Below are 18,674 nucleotides of genomic sequence, written 5' to 3' on the forward strand. Positions count from 1 at the left end.
ATCATCGCCCTTTGAAAAATTCTTTGGTAGCCTGCGTGCTTTTTGAAGCTGTTGGTTTGGTATCATTGCTCCTGTAGTGATAACATTGACAGTAGTTCCCAGATGATTGTCAAGTGCTTGTGTTCCATCTCCTAGATACTCTGACATGTTCTAGAGCCATTACCAATCTAGCCTTTGCCTTTCCAGAAGAGAATCGTGCTCTCCTTGACTTTATATACGAGCAAGAAATGTGACCAGTATTTAGATTTTACTACTTGCAGATTCCTAAATTTCTAATTTTCACATCTTAAACCATGATAACATCAATAACATTCTGACTGTGGCTCTATTGTAGTCTTAGGAATATATAAAGAAATGGCTCTACCGAGTCTCCTTTGCAATAAATGAGTTGGTCTGCAAAAGTATAGTATCAATCAAACAACAGACAAAGCTAATTCACGGATAGTGCAACATTAAACAAAGAACAGATAGAAAGGGAAGTGATATATTCGCCTGCTTTACTTCCCCGGGCGATGTAGGTACATCTTGTCAGCCCAAGTCAATCATCGGACAGAAATCTCAGATCCATGATCGGGCCATAAAAAATTCTTAGCTCGAAGATCCGCCCCCTAAAGACATCCAGATCGGGGATCAAGCTAGTAGAATGGAATCATCAAGACACCTGCCATTTTTGGAATTTTCCAATTTTACCAATTCCGAATTTTGTTGTTTTCTAATTTTGTCCGTTTCTATTTTGGTCAAGTTCCTAATTTGACAAGTTTGCAGATTTAGACATCCCTTTCTACATTTGGGTTTTGGGTTCCATATTTGGAAGTTTCTATTTTAATATGTTTCTTATTTGGGTTGTCCAAAATTAGCTGTTCTATTTTTTTTCAAGTCATTAGGAATAGTAACTAGCAGTTTCCAGTTTGGTTTTCTCTAAAATTAATAACTAGTTAAATATTTGATTTAGCCAGTTTGTTAAAAGTTGCTCAGTTTGATAGGTTCTAAAATCCCATATCGTAAGATTACAACAACAAATTGGATTACAAAAAACAAAAGGTTTGTGTTGTCTGCTGCTCATCATTTCAGCAGGACAACGCGCACCACCAGAAACTCACCTTCACTTTCGCTGCAAGATAATGCTGCTACTACTCGTCTTCAACTAGGGCTTCCGTCCATTTTCTTTAAGCAAAATCTACCCACAATACCTGCAATTTCAGCACACTTAACAAGCAAAAAAAGCATGGCTGCCGTGGTGATCATACCAAGTTCAGCCTTGTTGAATTTTTCCGCAGTAAACACAACCCTGCGTGCTCGTCGTTCCAGTTTGTTCTCTTGGAGAGCAGCCTACACTTTCTCCTCATTAGCGCCTGAATTGCGCTCCATATACACCAAGCTTTCTGTTCCCGACTCACTAAAAAACGTGGACTAATTGCTGCCCAACAAAGTGCAAAACTCTGCCTTCTTGTCTCGATCACACCCAACCAGCAGCTTACCTTTTCCTACCCTTCATTTTTTTTTTGAAAAATGACATTATATTTAGATCTCAAGCAACTTTACAACGAGCTGGGACCAGGAGTCCCAAAAAAAAGAAACAAACAAAAGATGCCCTGGGATATGACACCGGCTACCTAGAAAATCCCTCTATTCCAAACTCAGTTCCATCTCCTTAGTTGTAAATTCCGTTTCGGTCGCCATTTCGTTTTGGCCACCGAAACGAAATTTCGGTGGGATTTCGGTCATTTCGGTGCATTTCGGTCGAAACTTTTCGTTCACACAAAAAATATATTAAAAAATATGAGAAAAATCCAAAAAAATAAAAAATCAATAGAAAAAGATGAAAAACTAATAAATAGTCCAAAATATGTGTCCCAAAATGCATCTTCATTACTTAAACACATAAAGTCTTGCACAAGTCCAACTGATAGTCTGATACATAGAAAAACATAAAAAAAAAAAAGATACATGAAAGTGAAACATAGACAATAGCTAGTAGCAACAACTCTCAGTCATTGTAACCCGGATGATCATACTCAATGTCTTCTTCGTCGTCATCGTCGCCGCCGTCATCACCGCCTGGACCACCAGTAGGGACATCTTCTTCAAGAGGCATGAGAAAGTCGTCGTTGTCGTCGTCGTCCCCGGCCTCAACCACAGCAGTAGGTGCTTTAAGATTTTCCCACCCAATGTCTTCCGGCGTGAATATGACATCTTCTTCTGCAACCCAATCCATCATGACATCCAGATGGTCTATGCTCAAAGGGTCACTAGTGGTAGATGATTTCTTCAACAAGTCCCTGAAAAGGAAAACATTAAGTTTAATGTCAAAGGTTAAACTTTAAAGCTTAAAGTGATGAGGTGAGAGTTGAAAACATTATATTACGTTGTATACCTTTCTCGAAACTTAAGATTGTAATGGACAAACACCAAGTCATCTAATCTCTGGTGCTCCAACATATTTCTCTTTGCAGAGTGAATGTGTTCGAAGGTGCTTCAATTCCTTTCACACCCAGTCGCACTGCAGGTCTGACTGAGGATTCTGATCGCAAAGGTCTGTAATTCTTCCACGTCACCTCCGAATTGATTCCACCATGCAACTGTAAAGTAACAAATAGTAAAGCATTATTTGTTGAGAAACTGAAAGTTAAAATGAATTATACTTAATTAAACAAACAACTCAAATATACTTGGTCCCAACTTCGTTCCGTTGCAGATTGCAAGCTTCATTCCAAATATACCCTTAGCCTCTCGATAATCCTCAATCTGATTGGTGATGAGGTCTTGTGTAGCTTCATCAGGTACCAGTCGAGTGATGCATGCCAACAAGCCTCTGGTTACTTCACTGTGCCTAGAGAAGGTAGGAGTGAAAAAGAGAGCAGGGTTAAGAAAATATCCTGCTGCATGGAGGGGACTGTGGAGTTGCCTATCTCATCTTCGGTCGATGATCCTCCAGATGGGCATGTAATCTGATTTTCTCTTCAACCTCTCCTTGATGTTCTCTTTGGCCTTATCCATGGCCTCATATAGGTAACCCATCGCCGGTTTGTCCTGTCGATCTACCAAACGCAGCACTCTCACTAAAGGCTCGGTGATGTTTATAATGTACTTGCATTGGTCCCAAAAAGATTTATCCAACACAGTACTCACTACCCCTTCACTCAGTGGGTGTTGGACAAACCTACTAGTACTATACTCATCAGACACAAACATCTGCTGAAATGTTTTCCGATTCAACACCAGACTTTGTATCCTAATGAAATTTGTAGCAAATCTGGTTGTAGCAGGGCGACACAACTCCTTCCCACCTGTGAGCTTCTTCCTCATCAAATTCAAGAGGCTTCCATGGTTGTAGATGAACTTTGTAATCGTCCGAGCCCTCTCAATTGTGGTTGCTATGTGAGGAAATACAGTCGGTTTGCACAGATGCTCCAAGATGAGATCTAAGCAATGAGCTGCGCACGGAGTCCAGAAGAATGTACCAAATGCGGCTTCTAATCTTTTCCCAGCAGCTTTGTAACTTGGCTCACTGTCAGTTACAAATTGCACCACATATTCCGGATTCACCTCTCCGACAATCTTTTCAAAGATATTGTATAATTCAACGGCATTCTTCACTATGCCAGATGCATCAACGGATTTGAGGAATATGACTCTTTTAGGGCAGTACACCAAAAAGTTGATTAGAGAACGTTGTTTGGTGTCTGTCCATCCATCTGCCATAATGCTACAGCCAGTGTATCTCCATGACATCTTAATCTCCTCCAAGTAGTTGTTTACCTCATCTACTGTATTCTTCAAAATGAAACCCCTTAAAGCATGATAAGTAGGTGCCTTATAACCCGAACCCACGGCATTCACAGCATCAAACATAGGTTGCCAGAAAGGTGAATTGGCAACGTTGAAAGGGAGATTGGCATCGTAGCAAAGCATGCCAACCGCCATGTCTGCTCTATCCATTGTTTCTTTGGTAGCCAAAGCACTTTTAATGCTTGGCTGGGCTCCAGGGGTTGTTCGTGGTGCAAAGAAATTCCTGATCCCTTCTTCTTCCTTTTTGTACCACTCGGTTCTACAAGAACTTCCTTACCTCTTTGTTGAGGCAATTGTGTGCCAATGTCTTCTTCATCCTGCTCTTCTTCTTCGTCTGGTGTGCCATAAAAACCTCCAACCTCTGCTCTGGATAGGCTCATCCTAGCCCTTTCTTTTCTCTTTGCATCTAAAAGTTGCTTCATTCGATATTTTACATCTTCAGTCACTTTTTTGCATGATGCTACTTCACCAGAAACAGCCGCTAAATGTTCTTTCAAGCGGGTTATACCTCCACCCGATATGACTTTGCCACAGAAGACACAAGTTACTTTATTTTTTTGACCCGGAACCAATGTACCGTAAGCCCATGCCGGGTCACCGATCTAGCGGGTGCCGAACCAATAGAGGATGCTCCTGCAGAAGGTCCCGAGCCCGACCCACTCATTTTGAAATGAAGTAGAAGAAGGGGAAAATGAATTAGAAGAAAGAAAATTGAAACAAATTACAAAAAAATGAAGTAGAAGGGGACAAATGAAGTAAGAAATAAAAAGAAAGGAAATGGAAAGAAATAAAGAGAACCTTGAGGTTGAACTTGATTTGAAGAGAATAAGATAATATTAGCCTTCCCTCACTTGAAATTTGTAGTGTAACTTGTAAGCCTTCACTTGAAATTTGTAGTGTAACTTGTAATTTGCAAGCCTTAGGAAATAGTTCTTGTAGTTGTAAGTTGAAGGTAGGCCTTCCCTTTGCTCCAAAATGGACTTGGATTGAGTTGAAGAAGAGTGTAGACTTGTAGGAAATTTATTAGAATAGATAGTGTAAGTGAAAGTAGAAAAGAGAAGGAGAATCACTTATGTGAAGGTGGAGGAGAAGAAGGTAGGGGAAATGCTATTTATAGAGTTTTTTATTGTTTGTGCAAGTAAAAATGACTAGAATACCCTTCCCAACAGCTATAAACGGTCACATTTGGAGGCTAAAATGGTCAAAAACCCAAAAGAGCCGTTACAGGGGCATTGATGTAATTTCTACAAAAACAGTCAAACTAGCCGTTATAGCCAATTTCAGAAAATTTTGTCCATTTCGGACGAAATCCGAAATTTCGGTCAATTTCGAACGAATGACCGAAATTTCAGACAAAACGAAATTTTGAAGATTACGTTTCGTTTTCGGAACGAAAACGAAATGTTTCGTCCATTTCGTACGAAACGAAACGAAATTTATAAGTATATTCTCCACCCTTCTTCCATAAAATTCCAGGGGCACCTCAGCACGAAAATGCTCACCTAGGAAGAGCACCAAGCTTTTTCTACCCTTCATTGGAAACATGAGCAACTCCGCCTGTGTTTTCCACAGCCTGTCCCAAGCCAGGATAAATGAGGAGGGTTGGCGTCAGGTTGGCAGCCGGCCGAATAGCTTTGCCACTCTTCTATGAAATGAAATTTTTTTCTAGAGGATTCATTTAGCTGACCCCAACTAGCTTGGGACAAAGGCTTTGTTGAGTTGAGTTGAGTTGAGAATTAGAAACATGAGCCAGTTCCATCTCCTTCTTTACTTCATTGTTTTTCCTTTAAGTTCAATTCTTACTGAACTTGGCAAACCAGTTCCCTCGACCCTTCAAATTCCACTTTTCATTGGTTGGATGACCATCTCAGGCCAGAGAATGTTCTTCTCATTCTACCCCATAACCCTTCCCTTATTCCAAACCAAAACCCGCTAGCACACCTCCTCTATCACCTCTCTTCCACCCTTACTATTTTTACCACTATCCTACCCGCTACATTTCATTCTCCTCCACGTTCCACAACCCCTAATTCACCATCATGGCAGCCACTCATCATCTTGGATCAAAGCTTCTGCTACCACATTTTTAGACTAGAGGAGAGTGGTCCTTGGACGAAAGAAGAATGAATTTACCATTTCCAATAGAAATAGTTTAGGATAAAAAACAATGTCAACAAAAGAAATATAAAACTAGTTCAGGATACAAAATCCACGACAACAACACTGAAGCCATCTCTCGAAGATGGCAAAAACATAGACCATGACAATACGTGCCTGCACGTACTGAAGACTCTGGCGACAGGCCATCTTAAACCTACATTTGAACTTCAGGCACCTTGCCGAAAAGAGTCCTGCACCCCACCACAAAGCTTCATCCAGGGATTTCACCAACAGATGAAAGTGAATACCTAAGTAATTTTTGACGCTTGGGCTTCTGACCTGAACCAGAAAAGGAATTTGTATATATTGCGATTTCTAGGTTCTGATCTCAAAGGGATTTCCCAAAGCCATTCAGCCCACCGATGCAAAAGCTTCAACTTCCATTCTTCTTTGACCATTCCAATTAAGCAGGAATTTAAGACTTAAGATCTATCTAAAATAACTTTACCAGTCAACCAGAGAACAAGTCTCCTTCCACCAATACCTCTGCCATCCCATCTTCAAGCCACTCCATATTCTGAATATCCTCGTAATCCTTGCTATGAGAATCATTCTTCCTGCAATCAAATTTCTTTGAGAACCAAAGACAGTCTTATCTTTTTTTTAAGTTATGGTAGCCACAAGAGGAGCAGTTCCAATCCCCCAAGAGTTCTGGATAGGTCCATGAGGAGGTTTTTAGTTCTCTCCTATTTCTCATTGCCTTAACTTTCCAGCTTCCCTCATCCATTTTGCGTTTCTCCTTCAGAAACCAGGACAAAAACAATTTTGCCCGGTGCTGAAATGATTTGCTTGTTTTCATGCTTAGTGCTTCTTGTTGGTGCAAAAAGGGAAAATTATAAAATGAAAACTGCAATAATTTAATCTTAGAGTAAGATGAAAATCAAACCGAATATAGATGATCCTCTTGTATGTAGAGCTGCTGTACGTTCTCGAACGCTTCGCTTAAGACGTTATTCAGCCCTATTCCGGTGCAAGGATCTGACGACCGAACTGTCTCCAGGAACAGCAACTAAGAGTTGGTGTGCACCTACCAAACACTTTGAAGGCAAAGCTTCGAGTCTCTCTAGTTAAGCATATCGGGCTCTACAAAAAACACTTTGAGGCTTCTTGTGAAGATCTTAATCTCACACCAAAATATGGGACACACCCTTGGTTGGCTTTCCTTTCACACACCACAACAATAATGTAGAACCATTTCCTTCTCTCTTTTTTCTCTTCTTATTAGAAGCTAGCCAAGAGTCTCTTCATTCTTATGGAATCACCCTTAATGAGAGAACTAAAGGCATTCAACTAAAGGAGAAAACCAAAGAGCCACCATAAATGGAATACAAAGAGTCACCAAGAAGGCCCACTCTTTTGTCCTTTTGTACATGACTTTTGGAGACCAAGGAATATGAAAAGCCACCTTAAAGCCTTAGCCCAATTATGGAATATTTGAAACTTGATTTTTTTAATAAAATCCCACACTTCTCAACTAAATTTCATGGATTGGTGAAATGATTGGTTAGGCCCCTATATGAAGTAAATGTGAGGGTTGGATTTCTTATATTTTTGTTTTTTTTCTTTCCCTTTTTTTGTTGTCTTCAATGGATCAACTCTGATACCATGTTCTATGTGGATTAGAGAAGATAGAGGGAGAAGAAGTAGTGCTTCCATCCGGTTCTATGTGTGTGGAATTCATTAAGGTAAGAAAAAATTGGAACTCAGCATGGCTATGTTTTTTCCGTCTTTGGATTACATAATTCTACTTGTTTTCTGTACTAAGCAGGCCTCCAAAAATAATTCTGGCCATTGGTAGGAAGATAACACAGATAAATCTTGAAGCTAATTTCCTCTTCTGATGTGGGGCTAGTAGAGTATACACAATGTGCTTGTATTGATTTGAAAGTAAAAAATGAATCCCTTCAGTATATATATCAAAGGAAGTTAGAATTTTTCTAAAAGATTTTTTGGGGCCTTTAAGTTGATCTTACGTTGTTGTCGAGAAGACATGTGAAGAGGGAAGAAGTCAAACATAAGGCAAGCTATTTTTCTTTTTTCTTTTTCTCTTTCGGTTTTATTTAGTGATGATTTATCCTTGCTTTTTTGGTTCATTGTGATTCTAATTAGCATTAGAATTTTGGGTCATGTTTAGGCTATTTGGATTACTGGCGCCATCGATGCAATTGGTAAGCAAGTCAATATTTTTATATTTTACCTTAATTTTAAATTAATCTTGTTAGACTAAAAATTACTCTTACAATAATTATTGAATAAGTGAATTTTCATACTGCTCAATTTATTGCAGTTTAGTTTTAAAGTTAAACAAATGACTTTAAAGTAAAATCCATTCAATTTTTAGTTGGCGACAAATGCATCGAATTGCACGCATCTTATTCTATTGTATTTATTGAAAATTTTCAAGTAGTTTCTCTATTAGTTGTTATCACTTTAAACTTGTTCATTGTTTTCTTAGATGCGGACTAAAATGAAGACGAAAAAAATCTAGATTATGAGGGATGTACCCAAGATTAGAATGGTTTGTGTTAGAAGGTGTATTGCATAGCCTAAGGGCATAGTGGTCTTTGTATGTTCTCTTTATATATAAATACTAAAGTAAGGGGGAGTAAACCCTAACTTCTTCTTTTTCTCTCTAATCTCTTCTCCTCTCAACATGGTATCAGAGACCCTAGGGGTTTTTGTGCCCTAGGGACCATTGGAGAAGCTCCCCTTCTCCTTCTTCTCTCCTCCCTCCCTCCATCACGCTCCTTTTTTTCTCCTTCTCGCCCACCCTTCCCACTCGCCCCAGCCAATTTTCTTTTTTTTCCGCCCCTGCTCCTCCTCCTCCTCCCTCGCTCTCTCTCTCTTCCACCCCAATCTCTTCCTCTTTCTTCCCATTTTCACCCCTCCCTTCCTTTCCCTCATTAAAACCCTCATTTTTCGCTACTAATCCCATTTCCTATCCCTCATGAAACCTTAAATCCCTAACCCTCCCACCCTAAGTTCTAACCCTCTTTCTCTCTAAGGTCTAAATTTCTTCCGCCCCTCTTTTCTTCTTCACTCCGCGACTCCGACCTTTCATCTTCTCCATTTATGCCCTAGAGGCCCTATTATGTCTTTTTTTTCTCCTCTCCTTCGTCGGAGTTGAGCCATATTCTCTCACCACACATAGTGGTCTCTTTATGCCCTAGAGGCCTTTTCATTTCTCTTGTCCCTTACTTTGACGTCGTGTGTTGTCTATTTTGCCTTCGTTCCTTCTATGGATCCTCCTATTGTAGACAATCCCTCTCTCGGGCAAACATCTTCTTCTTCTACCCCTATTTCCCATTCATCGGGTGATGCCTCCTTCCTCCCGATGACCACGGTCAAGCTTGATGGTTCCAATTACATGAATTGGAAAGTGGCGGTGGAAGTTTATCTCATTGCCAAAAGGAAGGTCTACACCATACGTCGTGACCCTCCTGCGGCTTTGGATCCCACTTATGAGCAGTGAGAAACGGATGATGCACATATCCGTAGTTTACTCTGGCAGAGTATGATCCCACAGATTTCAGGGACTATGATGCAGCTTCCGACTGCAAAGAGGATTTGGGATCATATTGCGGCTATGTTTTCAGGTGTTGGTAACCTCTCCCGTATTAGTGCCACATATTCTGCGTGGATGCATCTTTGGCGTGGTGACACCCCTCTTTCTACATACTATGGTCAGTTCGTCTCTCACTGTCAGCAGCTTGACATTTTTCTGCCCTTGACGACAGACTTAGCCGTCGCAGCTCGGCAGCGGGATCAGCTTCGAGTTGTTCAGTTTCTCGAGACCTTGGGCCCCGAGTTTATGTTTTTTCGCCAGCAGATTTATGGTTCTGGCACTATGCCTTCCCTCGAGGAGGTCTATCAGCGGGCACAACAATGTCTAGGTGGGGCCTCTCTTACTCCTGCTGTTTTTGATGGTCATGCTACCGCGGCATATGCAGTAGGGGATCGTCCTGCCCGTGGTGGTGGGATGTTCGGCCGAGGCCGTGGCCGTGACTTTAGCCGTGGCGGACGTACCATGGGTACGGATTTCTCTAGTGGCAGGAGATATGGTGGCCGACCTCGTCCATATTGTACACATTGCCGGCGCGAGGGCCACCGTGATGAGACCTGTTATGTGCTACGTCCTGAGCGTCGTCCCCCGTCGCCATCTCAGTTCGGGCGACCAGCGCACCTTTCTACTCTAGAAGACTCTGATCCTCGAGCATCTTCCTCCGGCTCCAGCCCAGCTGTACCGTCTTTCACTAAGGCCGACTATGATGAGCTCCAGTGCCTACGCTTGGCCGCCCATCCTCCCAGTGCTGGCTTTGCACAGCCAGGTAGCACTCATGCCTCTCTTCTCAGTAGCTCGAGCTCCTGGACCATTGATTCGAGAGCCTCGAACCATGTGACAGGTACTCTATCATCACTCAGGTCTTTTCACCCTTTTTCCTCTCAGTCTATGACCCTCGCTGATGGCCGTACTACTCCCATTTCTGGTACAGGGAGTACCTCTCCCTACCCTGGTCTTACCCTCTCCTCTGTGCTTTGTGTTCCCCAGTCTCCCTTTAACTTACTTTCAGTCAGTCAGCTCACTAAATATCTTAACTGCTATGTCTCATTTTATCCATCTTATTGCTTATTACAGGATCTTGCGACTGGGAGGACGATTGGTAAAGGACGTGATGTAGATGGGTTGTATCGTCTGGATGGAGGTCCCCCCCGTACCATTTTACACAGTTCTGTCGACGCCTACCAGTGGCACTGCCGCCTTGGTCATCCATGCATTGAGCGCTTACGGCGCACCTCTATAGTTTCTGTTCCTATTCAGTCTTTTCAATGCGAGGCCTGTGAACTTGGAAAACACCACCGTGTGTCTTTTCCCTCTAGGCTTGTTAGTCGGGCCTCGCACCATTTTGCTTTAGTGCACTCTGATGTATGGGGTCCCCTGAGAACTCCTTCTATTTTTGGATATAGATATTTTGTTGTTTTCATTGATGACTATTCTCGCATGACTTCGCTGTATTTGCTTCACGATCGTTCTGAGGTTTATTAGATGACCCTGGCAGATATAGGAGGCTGGTGGGTAAGCTCATATCTCTTACAGTCACTCGTCCAGATATATCATTTGTTGTTGGCTCAGTCAGCCAACATATGAGCTCACCCCGTACTTCTCACTGGGCAGCAGTGATTCAGATTCTTCGCTACTTGAAAGAAGCACCAGGGAAAGGACTCGTATTCAAGAAGCATGGTCATACCCGGGTAGAAGGCTTCTGTGATGCAGACTGGGCAGGATCTCCAGCAGATAGGAGATCTACCACTAGATATTGCACCTTTGTTGGTGGCAATCTAGTGTCGTGGAAAAGTAAGAAGCAGGATATAGTCTCCAAGTCGAGTGCCGAATCAGAGTATCGTGCTATGTCTCATACCAGCGGGGAGCTTATTTGGTTACGTTCTCTCCTTTCAGAGATTGGTTTCTCTTCATCTGCTCCAGCTCAGCTGTATTGTGACAATCAAGCTGCAATTCATATAACTACCAATCCAGTCTTTCATGAGAGAACCAAGCATATAGAGGTTGATTGCCACTTCATTCGCCAAAGGATACAAAGAGGCGAGATTCATGTTTCTTTCACGAGATCTGTTGATCAGTTAGCAGATGTGTTCACAAAGCCCTTAAGCTATACAAAATTGAGTGACATATGTAACAAGCTTGGAATGTACAATATATACATTCCAGCTTGAGGGGGAGTGTTAGAAGGTGTATTGCATAGCCTAAGGGCATAGTGGTCTTTGTATGTTCTCTTTATATATAAATACTAAAGTAAGGGGGAGTAAACCCTAACTTCTTCCTTTTCTCTCTAATCTCTTCTCCTCTCAACAGTTTGTATTCATCATTAAAGTGCAATTTCTCTCCTTCTATTTTTCTTGGATTAATTTTAGAATGGCCTATGACAGTTACGAGTAAACGCACCATCATATGATTGATTACTGTCAAAGTTCATCTCCGTCAGTTTTACAATTTAAGTAGAGATTTAACTTTCGTGAATTCTCCATGGAATTACCATTCTCTACTTCCTTTTGAGTTTCCGACCTCATAAAAATGCGTTATCTTCTATCCATATCTGTCCTTCTAAAGAAGCGTCATGGTTAATCACTAGGTTAAGAAAGATATAATCTAAACATAGAATGTGGCTGATGATGTTTAGAGATCAAATAAAAAACAACATAAATCTACGAGACTTCTCTAAATTATGGAGCAACCATAAACAATTTAAATTTGCGACTCCTTACAACGCAACAGTTTAAGATCTATATCTTAAAAATTTTGTTGTTGAAACCGATTTCAAGAGTAAATATTAGAACAAAAGCACCCAAAAACACGGAAACCGGGGAAAATGATATTACCTTTGGTGCCAGGAAGCTGCTTTCCATCTTTCTCGTACCATTCTTTGATCGAAACCAATGTCGTCCTTCTATACTTGTGAACCGTCACCCTTCTCTTTCCCGACAACTGAAGGAAACAAGGACAATATCAGACATAAAAAACCATAAAAGAAAACTATGGTTGTAGGGCTTTTCTTCTTCTTCCCTCTTATTTTGTTGTCCCTACTTAAAAGGAAAAATGGAAGGTTTTCTCAAAATATCGCTCCAACTCACCCAGCAAATTGCACGATCCCCATTGTAATCTAACTCGTTCTCACTATTCTTCCTCACTTCTTCGTCCTCCGGGTCCTTGTTTCTTGCTTCTAGAAAGGATTCCAAAATGCCGCGGACAAATAGCCTGTGTTCCGAAGACGAAAGATCAACTCCGAGCTTCTCGGCTGCCATATTTCGAAGCCTAACCTCCGAAATTTCATCCAAGTTGCCATGTTTCAAGATCTTCATAACTGTTTTCTCAATTTTGCGTTGAATTTTCGGTTCCATTTGAGGAGAAAAAGGAAAATGGAGAAGAGAAAGTGCAAAACAGAGAAATCCCTACAAAATAAATGGAGAAATTTTATTAAGGAAAGGAATAATTAAATTTCTGCACAGGTATCTTGACGATGGGAAAGGCCCCTACTCCCTATTTCTGCACAGGTATCTTGACGATGGGAAAGGCCCCTACTCCCTATAGATAGGGTTCATTTACTATGATTGACAGTTTCCAGATAAAAATTTCTGCAGAGGGCAGCACGAGGAGTTCATAGTACAGTAGATTTTCTCGGGAAATATACATGCTTCGTGAAAGATCTCCTTTTCTATTCAAATCGTACCAGACAGCAATAAAATTTCCATTGCTCTTTTTTCGAATTTGCTCTTGGAACGCTCAAGAAAAGCAACTAAGTAAATGCCATTGCTCTTTTTTTCGAATTTTTCATGCAATTACTTGAATGGCATTTAAGTGAATCCTTCATTTTTCATAACCGTCCAAATGAATGGTTCACATCAATTAAAGGTGGGATTGCTATGCCACAGCGGAGGGCCCTCATTGTATTAACGGAAGGTTGCTGCACACCTTTGACCTTTCTGTGTTTTAAACTTCTGTTAGGGCCCGTTTGGATACTCCTTGGATTTGGATTTGGAAGTGAATTTGGATTTTTAAATCCAAATTTGGCGTTTGGCAATCCTTTATGACATCTGGATTTGGATTTGAGTGAAATCCACAAGATTTACAAATTCCTCATGGTAGTGTAATTTTTTGGATTTATAAATCCTTTCTGCGAGAGGTTATTTATAAATCTAAATGTGACCCGTACGAAGTTAAAATGACCAAAATATACCAAAGAAGTGTTAAATGACTAAAGTACGCACATGACATTAAAAAATTATCAAAATACGTCGTATTAGGTAAAATGACTAGAAAACCCCTGGGTCAGGCAAAATGGTCGAATTACCCCTATACCAAGTAAAAATGAAATAATACCCCCGAGTCTTGCAAAATGACTAAAATACCCTTATGACATAAAAATGATCAAAATAACCTCATATACGGTAAAATGACTAGAATACCCCAAGATTATGAAAAATTACTGAAATACCCTTATATCAAGTAAAAATGACCTATGGATCATAAAAAATGACAAATGCCTAAAAATACCCTCATGAGATAAAAATGATAAAAATATGTCATATAGGTAAAATGACTAGAATACCCTCGGGTGAGGCAAAATGACTGAAATACCCCTATACCAGGTAAAAATGAAAAATACTCCCGAGTTGTGTAAAATGACTAAAATACCCTTATGACATAAAAATGATCAAAATAACCTCATATAGGGTAAAATGACTAGAATACTCTAAGATCGTGAAAAATTACTGAAATACCCCTATATCAAGTAAAAATGACCCATGGCTCATGAAAAATGACTAAAATGACTAAAAATACCCTCATGAGATAAAAAAGATAAAAATACGCCATATTAGGTAAAATGACTAGGATACCCACGGGTCATGCAAAATGACCGGAATACACCTATACCGGGTGAAAATGACCAAGTACCCTAAGTCATGAAAAATGACTAAAACACCCTTATGACATAAAAATGATCAAAACAGCCTCATATAGGGTAAAATGGCTAGAATACCCCTGGATCATGGAAAATGGTTGAAATGCCGCTATATCAAGTATTTTAGGGCTTTTTTGGTTTTATTAGATTTCAAATTCAAATCCAAAGAGCATCCAAACAAAAAAAAATTAATTTAGATTTGAAATCCAAATCTATACGTGGTCATCCAAACGGCATTATTTATAAATTTGTGAATTTTAAAATTCTGGATTTTGAATCCATGGATTCTGGAAATCCAAATTCACCTCCAAATCCAAATCCAAGGGGTATCCAAATGGGCCCTTAGTGTTTTAGCTATTCAAGTTGTGTACAATTTAGGGGTGATCATACATGTCACGTCACCTACCAATTCGCAGATTCACTGCTCATAGAGACCGTACAAAGTCCCCTCACCCACCAACCACCAGGTGATCGTTGTACAAGGTCCCATCATTCACCAACCAATGGTTCGTCACCATCAGGGACAATACACATCTCATACCATCAACTTGGCATCACCAGCCAACCGTTTTGTATTTGGCCACACACCAGCGACCACAATGGCGCCACGCATCCGTCACGTCACGCCCGGGATCACCATAGTTAAACGGCATTTTTTTTTTTTGAAAAAATCATGTTTTAAGGAGACACCGTATGAAACGGTGTTTAAAACACTCGTGCCGTTTAAAACGACAAATTTCTACGGGGTTTTTTTTTTCTAAAAAGAAAAATATTTTCACTTTTCTAGAAAAGTAACATGGATTTTTTTTTCATGGAATATTTTTTTGCCATACGACCAAGAGGATGTATAAATTTAGGAAAACCTTTGAATTTTGGAACTTTCAAAGCTTTTCTATTGAATATATGTTGACTGTTTCAGAAATATCCAAAACCCTAGTAGGAGTTAAATTTTCCTAAAGAACTGGTAAGATTTTGAATTTTGGAAAAAAATACACGGAAAATAAATTAGCCAAATGTTAGAAACTCATTTTTCATTAAAAAAAAAAAAAAAAAAAACCTACATAAATCCAAGCACCCAATTTCAAGTTTTGAGAGATAATCTCATAGGTAAACCATTCTGTTATTATTTAAGAAAAGCTATAAATCACTCATTTGTTGGTCCCCTCCTTATATAGGTCATGCCCCAAAAATCTTTATAAGATGACCCTAATCCTTTGATTTTTGGAAGTTTTTATAGCATCCATTACCTTTCGGAGGAGTCCATTTTACACCAAATATATTGGAGGGTTAGGATCATACCGTGGAGAAGATTTTTGGGCACAACCTATCTACTACATTGCAATACTCGAATTTTTTGTACCCAAAACACCCCTAATTAAAATTTCGTGCACCCTTGAAGGGGGAGGGCGTTTTTGTCCTCAGAATCCTATTAGGGTTTGGACTTTTGCTAGAAAACTATCAATACTTCCTTTAGGGTTCTGCAGAATATAATTCCAACCCTAATCGTTTCTGCAGCCCTAAGAGAAAGAGAGAAGCAAATTGAAAGAGACGAAGATCAAGGCCAAGAAATTGGAGGCGCGAATTGAGGTAAGAATTTATTCCACGTTTATAATTCGTAGGTGTGATTAAAGAAAACTAAAATAAGAAATCGAGAAATTGAAAATAAGATTGAGATGTCGGGATTGTATATAATAATTTAAGGGATGAATTCATGGATCCCTAAAAGAATAGAAATCTGATTATGAAACTTTAAAGATAGGTTTAGAAATTAAGCCTTAAAAGATTAGATTAATTTTGATAATTAAGTCTTTGAAGTTCGGAATGCGAAATTGGGTTAGATGGATTCCTCTCGTCGATACGAGTCCATCAGATCTAATCACACGTAAAACGGAGTCCGGACGAAGGAGATAGAGGAATTTGAAGTTTTTAGAAATTCGGGTAAAATCTGGAAATTTCAGAGAAAAACCCAGTTCCAAGCTTCAGACGCCCGATTTCAAACGTCCGAAAGGTTGATCGAACGTCTGAGCCGGGCACCCGAAGGTGGAAACAGAAAGGGGTGTCACTCGGGTTCTTTCTCAGAGACGCCTAAAGGGGACCCTCTGATGCCTAAAGGAGGTTGGCCGAATGTCCGAACTCAGGAAGACTTTGAAAAGTTGTTTTGAGTTTTGGGATTCCGAATCAAGTGTTTTGGCTTACCCTCTTAGACCTATATTGTTGGGAATCAATCCCTATGATACCTCTATTGATTAAGATTCAACAAACACTCTAAATTGAACAATTAATTGATAATGAATACATATTTGGGTAATAATTTCGAGAAATTACTAATTTCTGGTACTTTTCAAAACAATCATCAAACAAGGGCGATTCTTCAAAAATGGGTGGAAAAAGACCCCAGTGCCCCTTTGACATGGTCAGAGTCCTCATATGTTGCATGACAAATTCACAACCCAACGTCAATCATTATCTTTAAAGTAATACTTTATTATTTCTCACTTCTCTTTTGGATGAGAACAACTACGTTATTAATTATTTTATTATTTACACATCTCTTTTGGTTGAGAACGGCGACGTTATTGAATATTTAATTATTTCTCACCTCTCTTTTGGCTTAGAACGACGACGTTATTGAATATTTTATTATTTCTCATGTCTCTTTTAGATGAGAACGGCTATATTATTGAATATTTTATTATTTACACATCTCTTTTGGTTGAGGACGATGACGTTATTGAATATTTTATTATTTCTCACGTCTCTTTTGGTTTAGAACAACGACGTTATTAAATATTTGATTATTTCTCATGTCTCTTTTGGCTGAGAACGCCGCTGGATATAGAGTACACCGCCGGATTCAAGAAACATGCATCGTTCAAAGATATCAAGTATGCCGCTGGATTCTAGAGTATGCCGACGGAATATCGAGTACGCTGCCGGATTTTTTGGGTTGAAACATGTGTTCCAAACGTATCGAGTACACAGGCAGAATATCGAATATGTCGCCGGAATATTGAGAACGTCACCAGAATATCAAGGGGTACACCAGCAAAATACAAGGGTACGTCGGCGGAAATAATGGGTACACCCGCGTAAATAATGGGTACGCCAGCGGAATCTCATACGAATAAGGGTGTCAATTTTGGCTCGGGCTTGGAAGCTCGCTCGAGCTCGGCTCGAATCCTTAACAAGCCGAGCCGAGCCGGCTCGCCAGGCTCGTTAAGCTTAACGAGCCCGATTTAGGCCAGGCTCAGCTCGGCTCGGCTCGTTAAGAATTTAATATATTTAAATATATATATTATATATTAATATATACACTAAAAGGGTTGTCCAGGGAGTGAAAGGGGGAGGCAAAATATGTCACTTCATTTTTGGAACCCCATTTGTTACTTGGACCACCCCCCATAGTGTAAAAAAGTAGCCAAATTACACTGATAGGGCTGTCCAGGGAAGATGAGGGGTGTGAACTAATATAACCCGAGCTCGGTAAGGCTCGCGAGCCTGGCCGAGCCTGACCGGACCGAGCCGAGCCGAGCTTTTGAGCTTAACGAGCAAGCTCGGCTCGGCTCGTTTACACCCATACATACAAAGATGTGGTATTATTAGAGGATGCCACTGTTCCATATTGATGTCCACGTGTCGTGGATCCAACCGTCTATACATAGTGACGACGACCAAGATTTAAACGAACCCAAGGGACTCTGGGTTCAAAGAAAAATTTCAAATCCAAACCAAACCAGTTGTGTATTGAGGCACCAGCGTTCCAAAAAGTTTTTTAACACTTGTAAAGCATCCATCCGTCTCTGGTTATTTCCGACTACCAAGATAGAAACGAACCCAAGGTTCTATTAGTTCAAATACACATTCAGACGAACCAAAAGAAACCTTGTAAAGTGCGCCAATTTAATGGGTATTAAATACAGGATGATTTTCTGTAATGAAAAAGGAAGCTGAAGCTATTGATGTCAGAAGGGCATTGGGGTCTTTTTCCCACCTATTTTTAAGAATCACCCGTGTTTGATGATTGCTTTAAAACATACCCTAAATCCGTAATTTCTCAAAACTATTACTCACATTCCATACTTTTCTCATTTATTTTCTTCCTCGTTTTTAAATGCTTTCCAAGGCCGGTAGACCACCTTTCATCGGAAATATTATTGGCCGGACGGAGAGAGCCCAGTTGGCCCCGGCCTTATCCCACTGTAGGATGTAAGTTTATTGAAGAGCATTAATGTAGGGCAGTGATATTCCCAC

General features: G+C 40.2%; 2 protein-coding genes across 3 annotated transcripts in view; both read right to left on the bottom strand.

The window, feature by feature from the left end:
* The window catches only part of LOC143871022 (RNA polymerase II transcriptional coactivator KELP-like), a 107,898-nt gene extending 94,612 nt beyond the window's left edge, over positions 1 to 13,286 (bottom strand). Inside the window, exons 1-3 of one of the 2 annotated variants that reach the window (XM_077376645.1) lie at positions 12,998 to 13,286; positions 12,595 to 12,912; positions 12,343 to 12,448 (exon numbers count right to left, since the gene is read on the bottom strand). In XM_077376645.1, coding sequence (XP_077232760.1) covers positions 12,343 to 12,448; positions 12,595 to 12,861 — 373 coding nt within the window. In that variant the 5' untranslated portion in view covers positions 12,862 to 12,912; positions 12,998 to 13,286. Of the gene's footprint in view, positions 1 to 12,342; positions 12,449 to 12,594 lie in introns of both variants that reach the window. The other variant, XM_077376654.1, reaches the window with a different exon arrangement.
* On the bottom strand, positions 1,702 to 2,659 carry LOC143882237 (uncharacterized). Its single transcript, XM_077385730.1, has 2 exons — positions 2,375 to 2,659; positions 1,702 to 2,279 (listed from the first exon to the last, which is right to left on the bottom strand). Exons 1-2 carry the CDS (start codon positions 2,437 to 2,439, stop codon positions 1,988 to 1,990), a joined length of 357 nt encoding a protein of 118 aa, XP_077241845.1. The 5' UTR covers positions 2,440 to 2,659; the 3' UTR covers positions 1,702 to 1,987.
* Positions 13,287 to 18,674: the final 5,388 nt, after the last annotated feature.

The sequence above is a fragment of the Tasmannia lanceolata genome, unplaced genomic scaffold (genome assembly GCF_043159265.1).
Source record: "Tasmannia lanceolata isolate RefF3 unplaced genomic scaffold, GAP_Taslan_0.1 ptg000002l, whole genome shotgun sequence".
Classification (NCBI taxonomy): domain Eukaryota; kingdom Viridiplantae; phylum Streptophyta; class Magnoliopsida; order Canellales; family Winteraceae; genus Tasmannia; species Tasmannia lanceolata.

What these genes read in the sequence shown, in the direction of transcription:
- LOC143882237 (XM_077385730.1), bottom strand. Translation starts at nt 2,439, where the DNA reads ATGTTGGAGCACCAGAGATTAGATGACTTGGTGTTTGTCCATTACAAT. An exon ending in AATCTTAAGTTTCGAGAAAG is followed by an intron (nt 2,280 to 2,374) that starts GTATACAACGTA and finishes TTTCCTTTTCAG; the next exon opens with GGACTTGTTGAAGAAATCAT.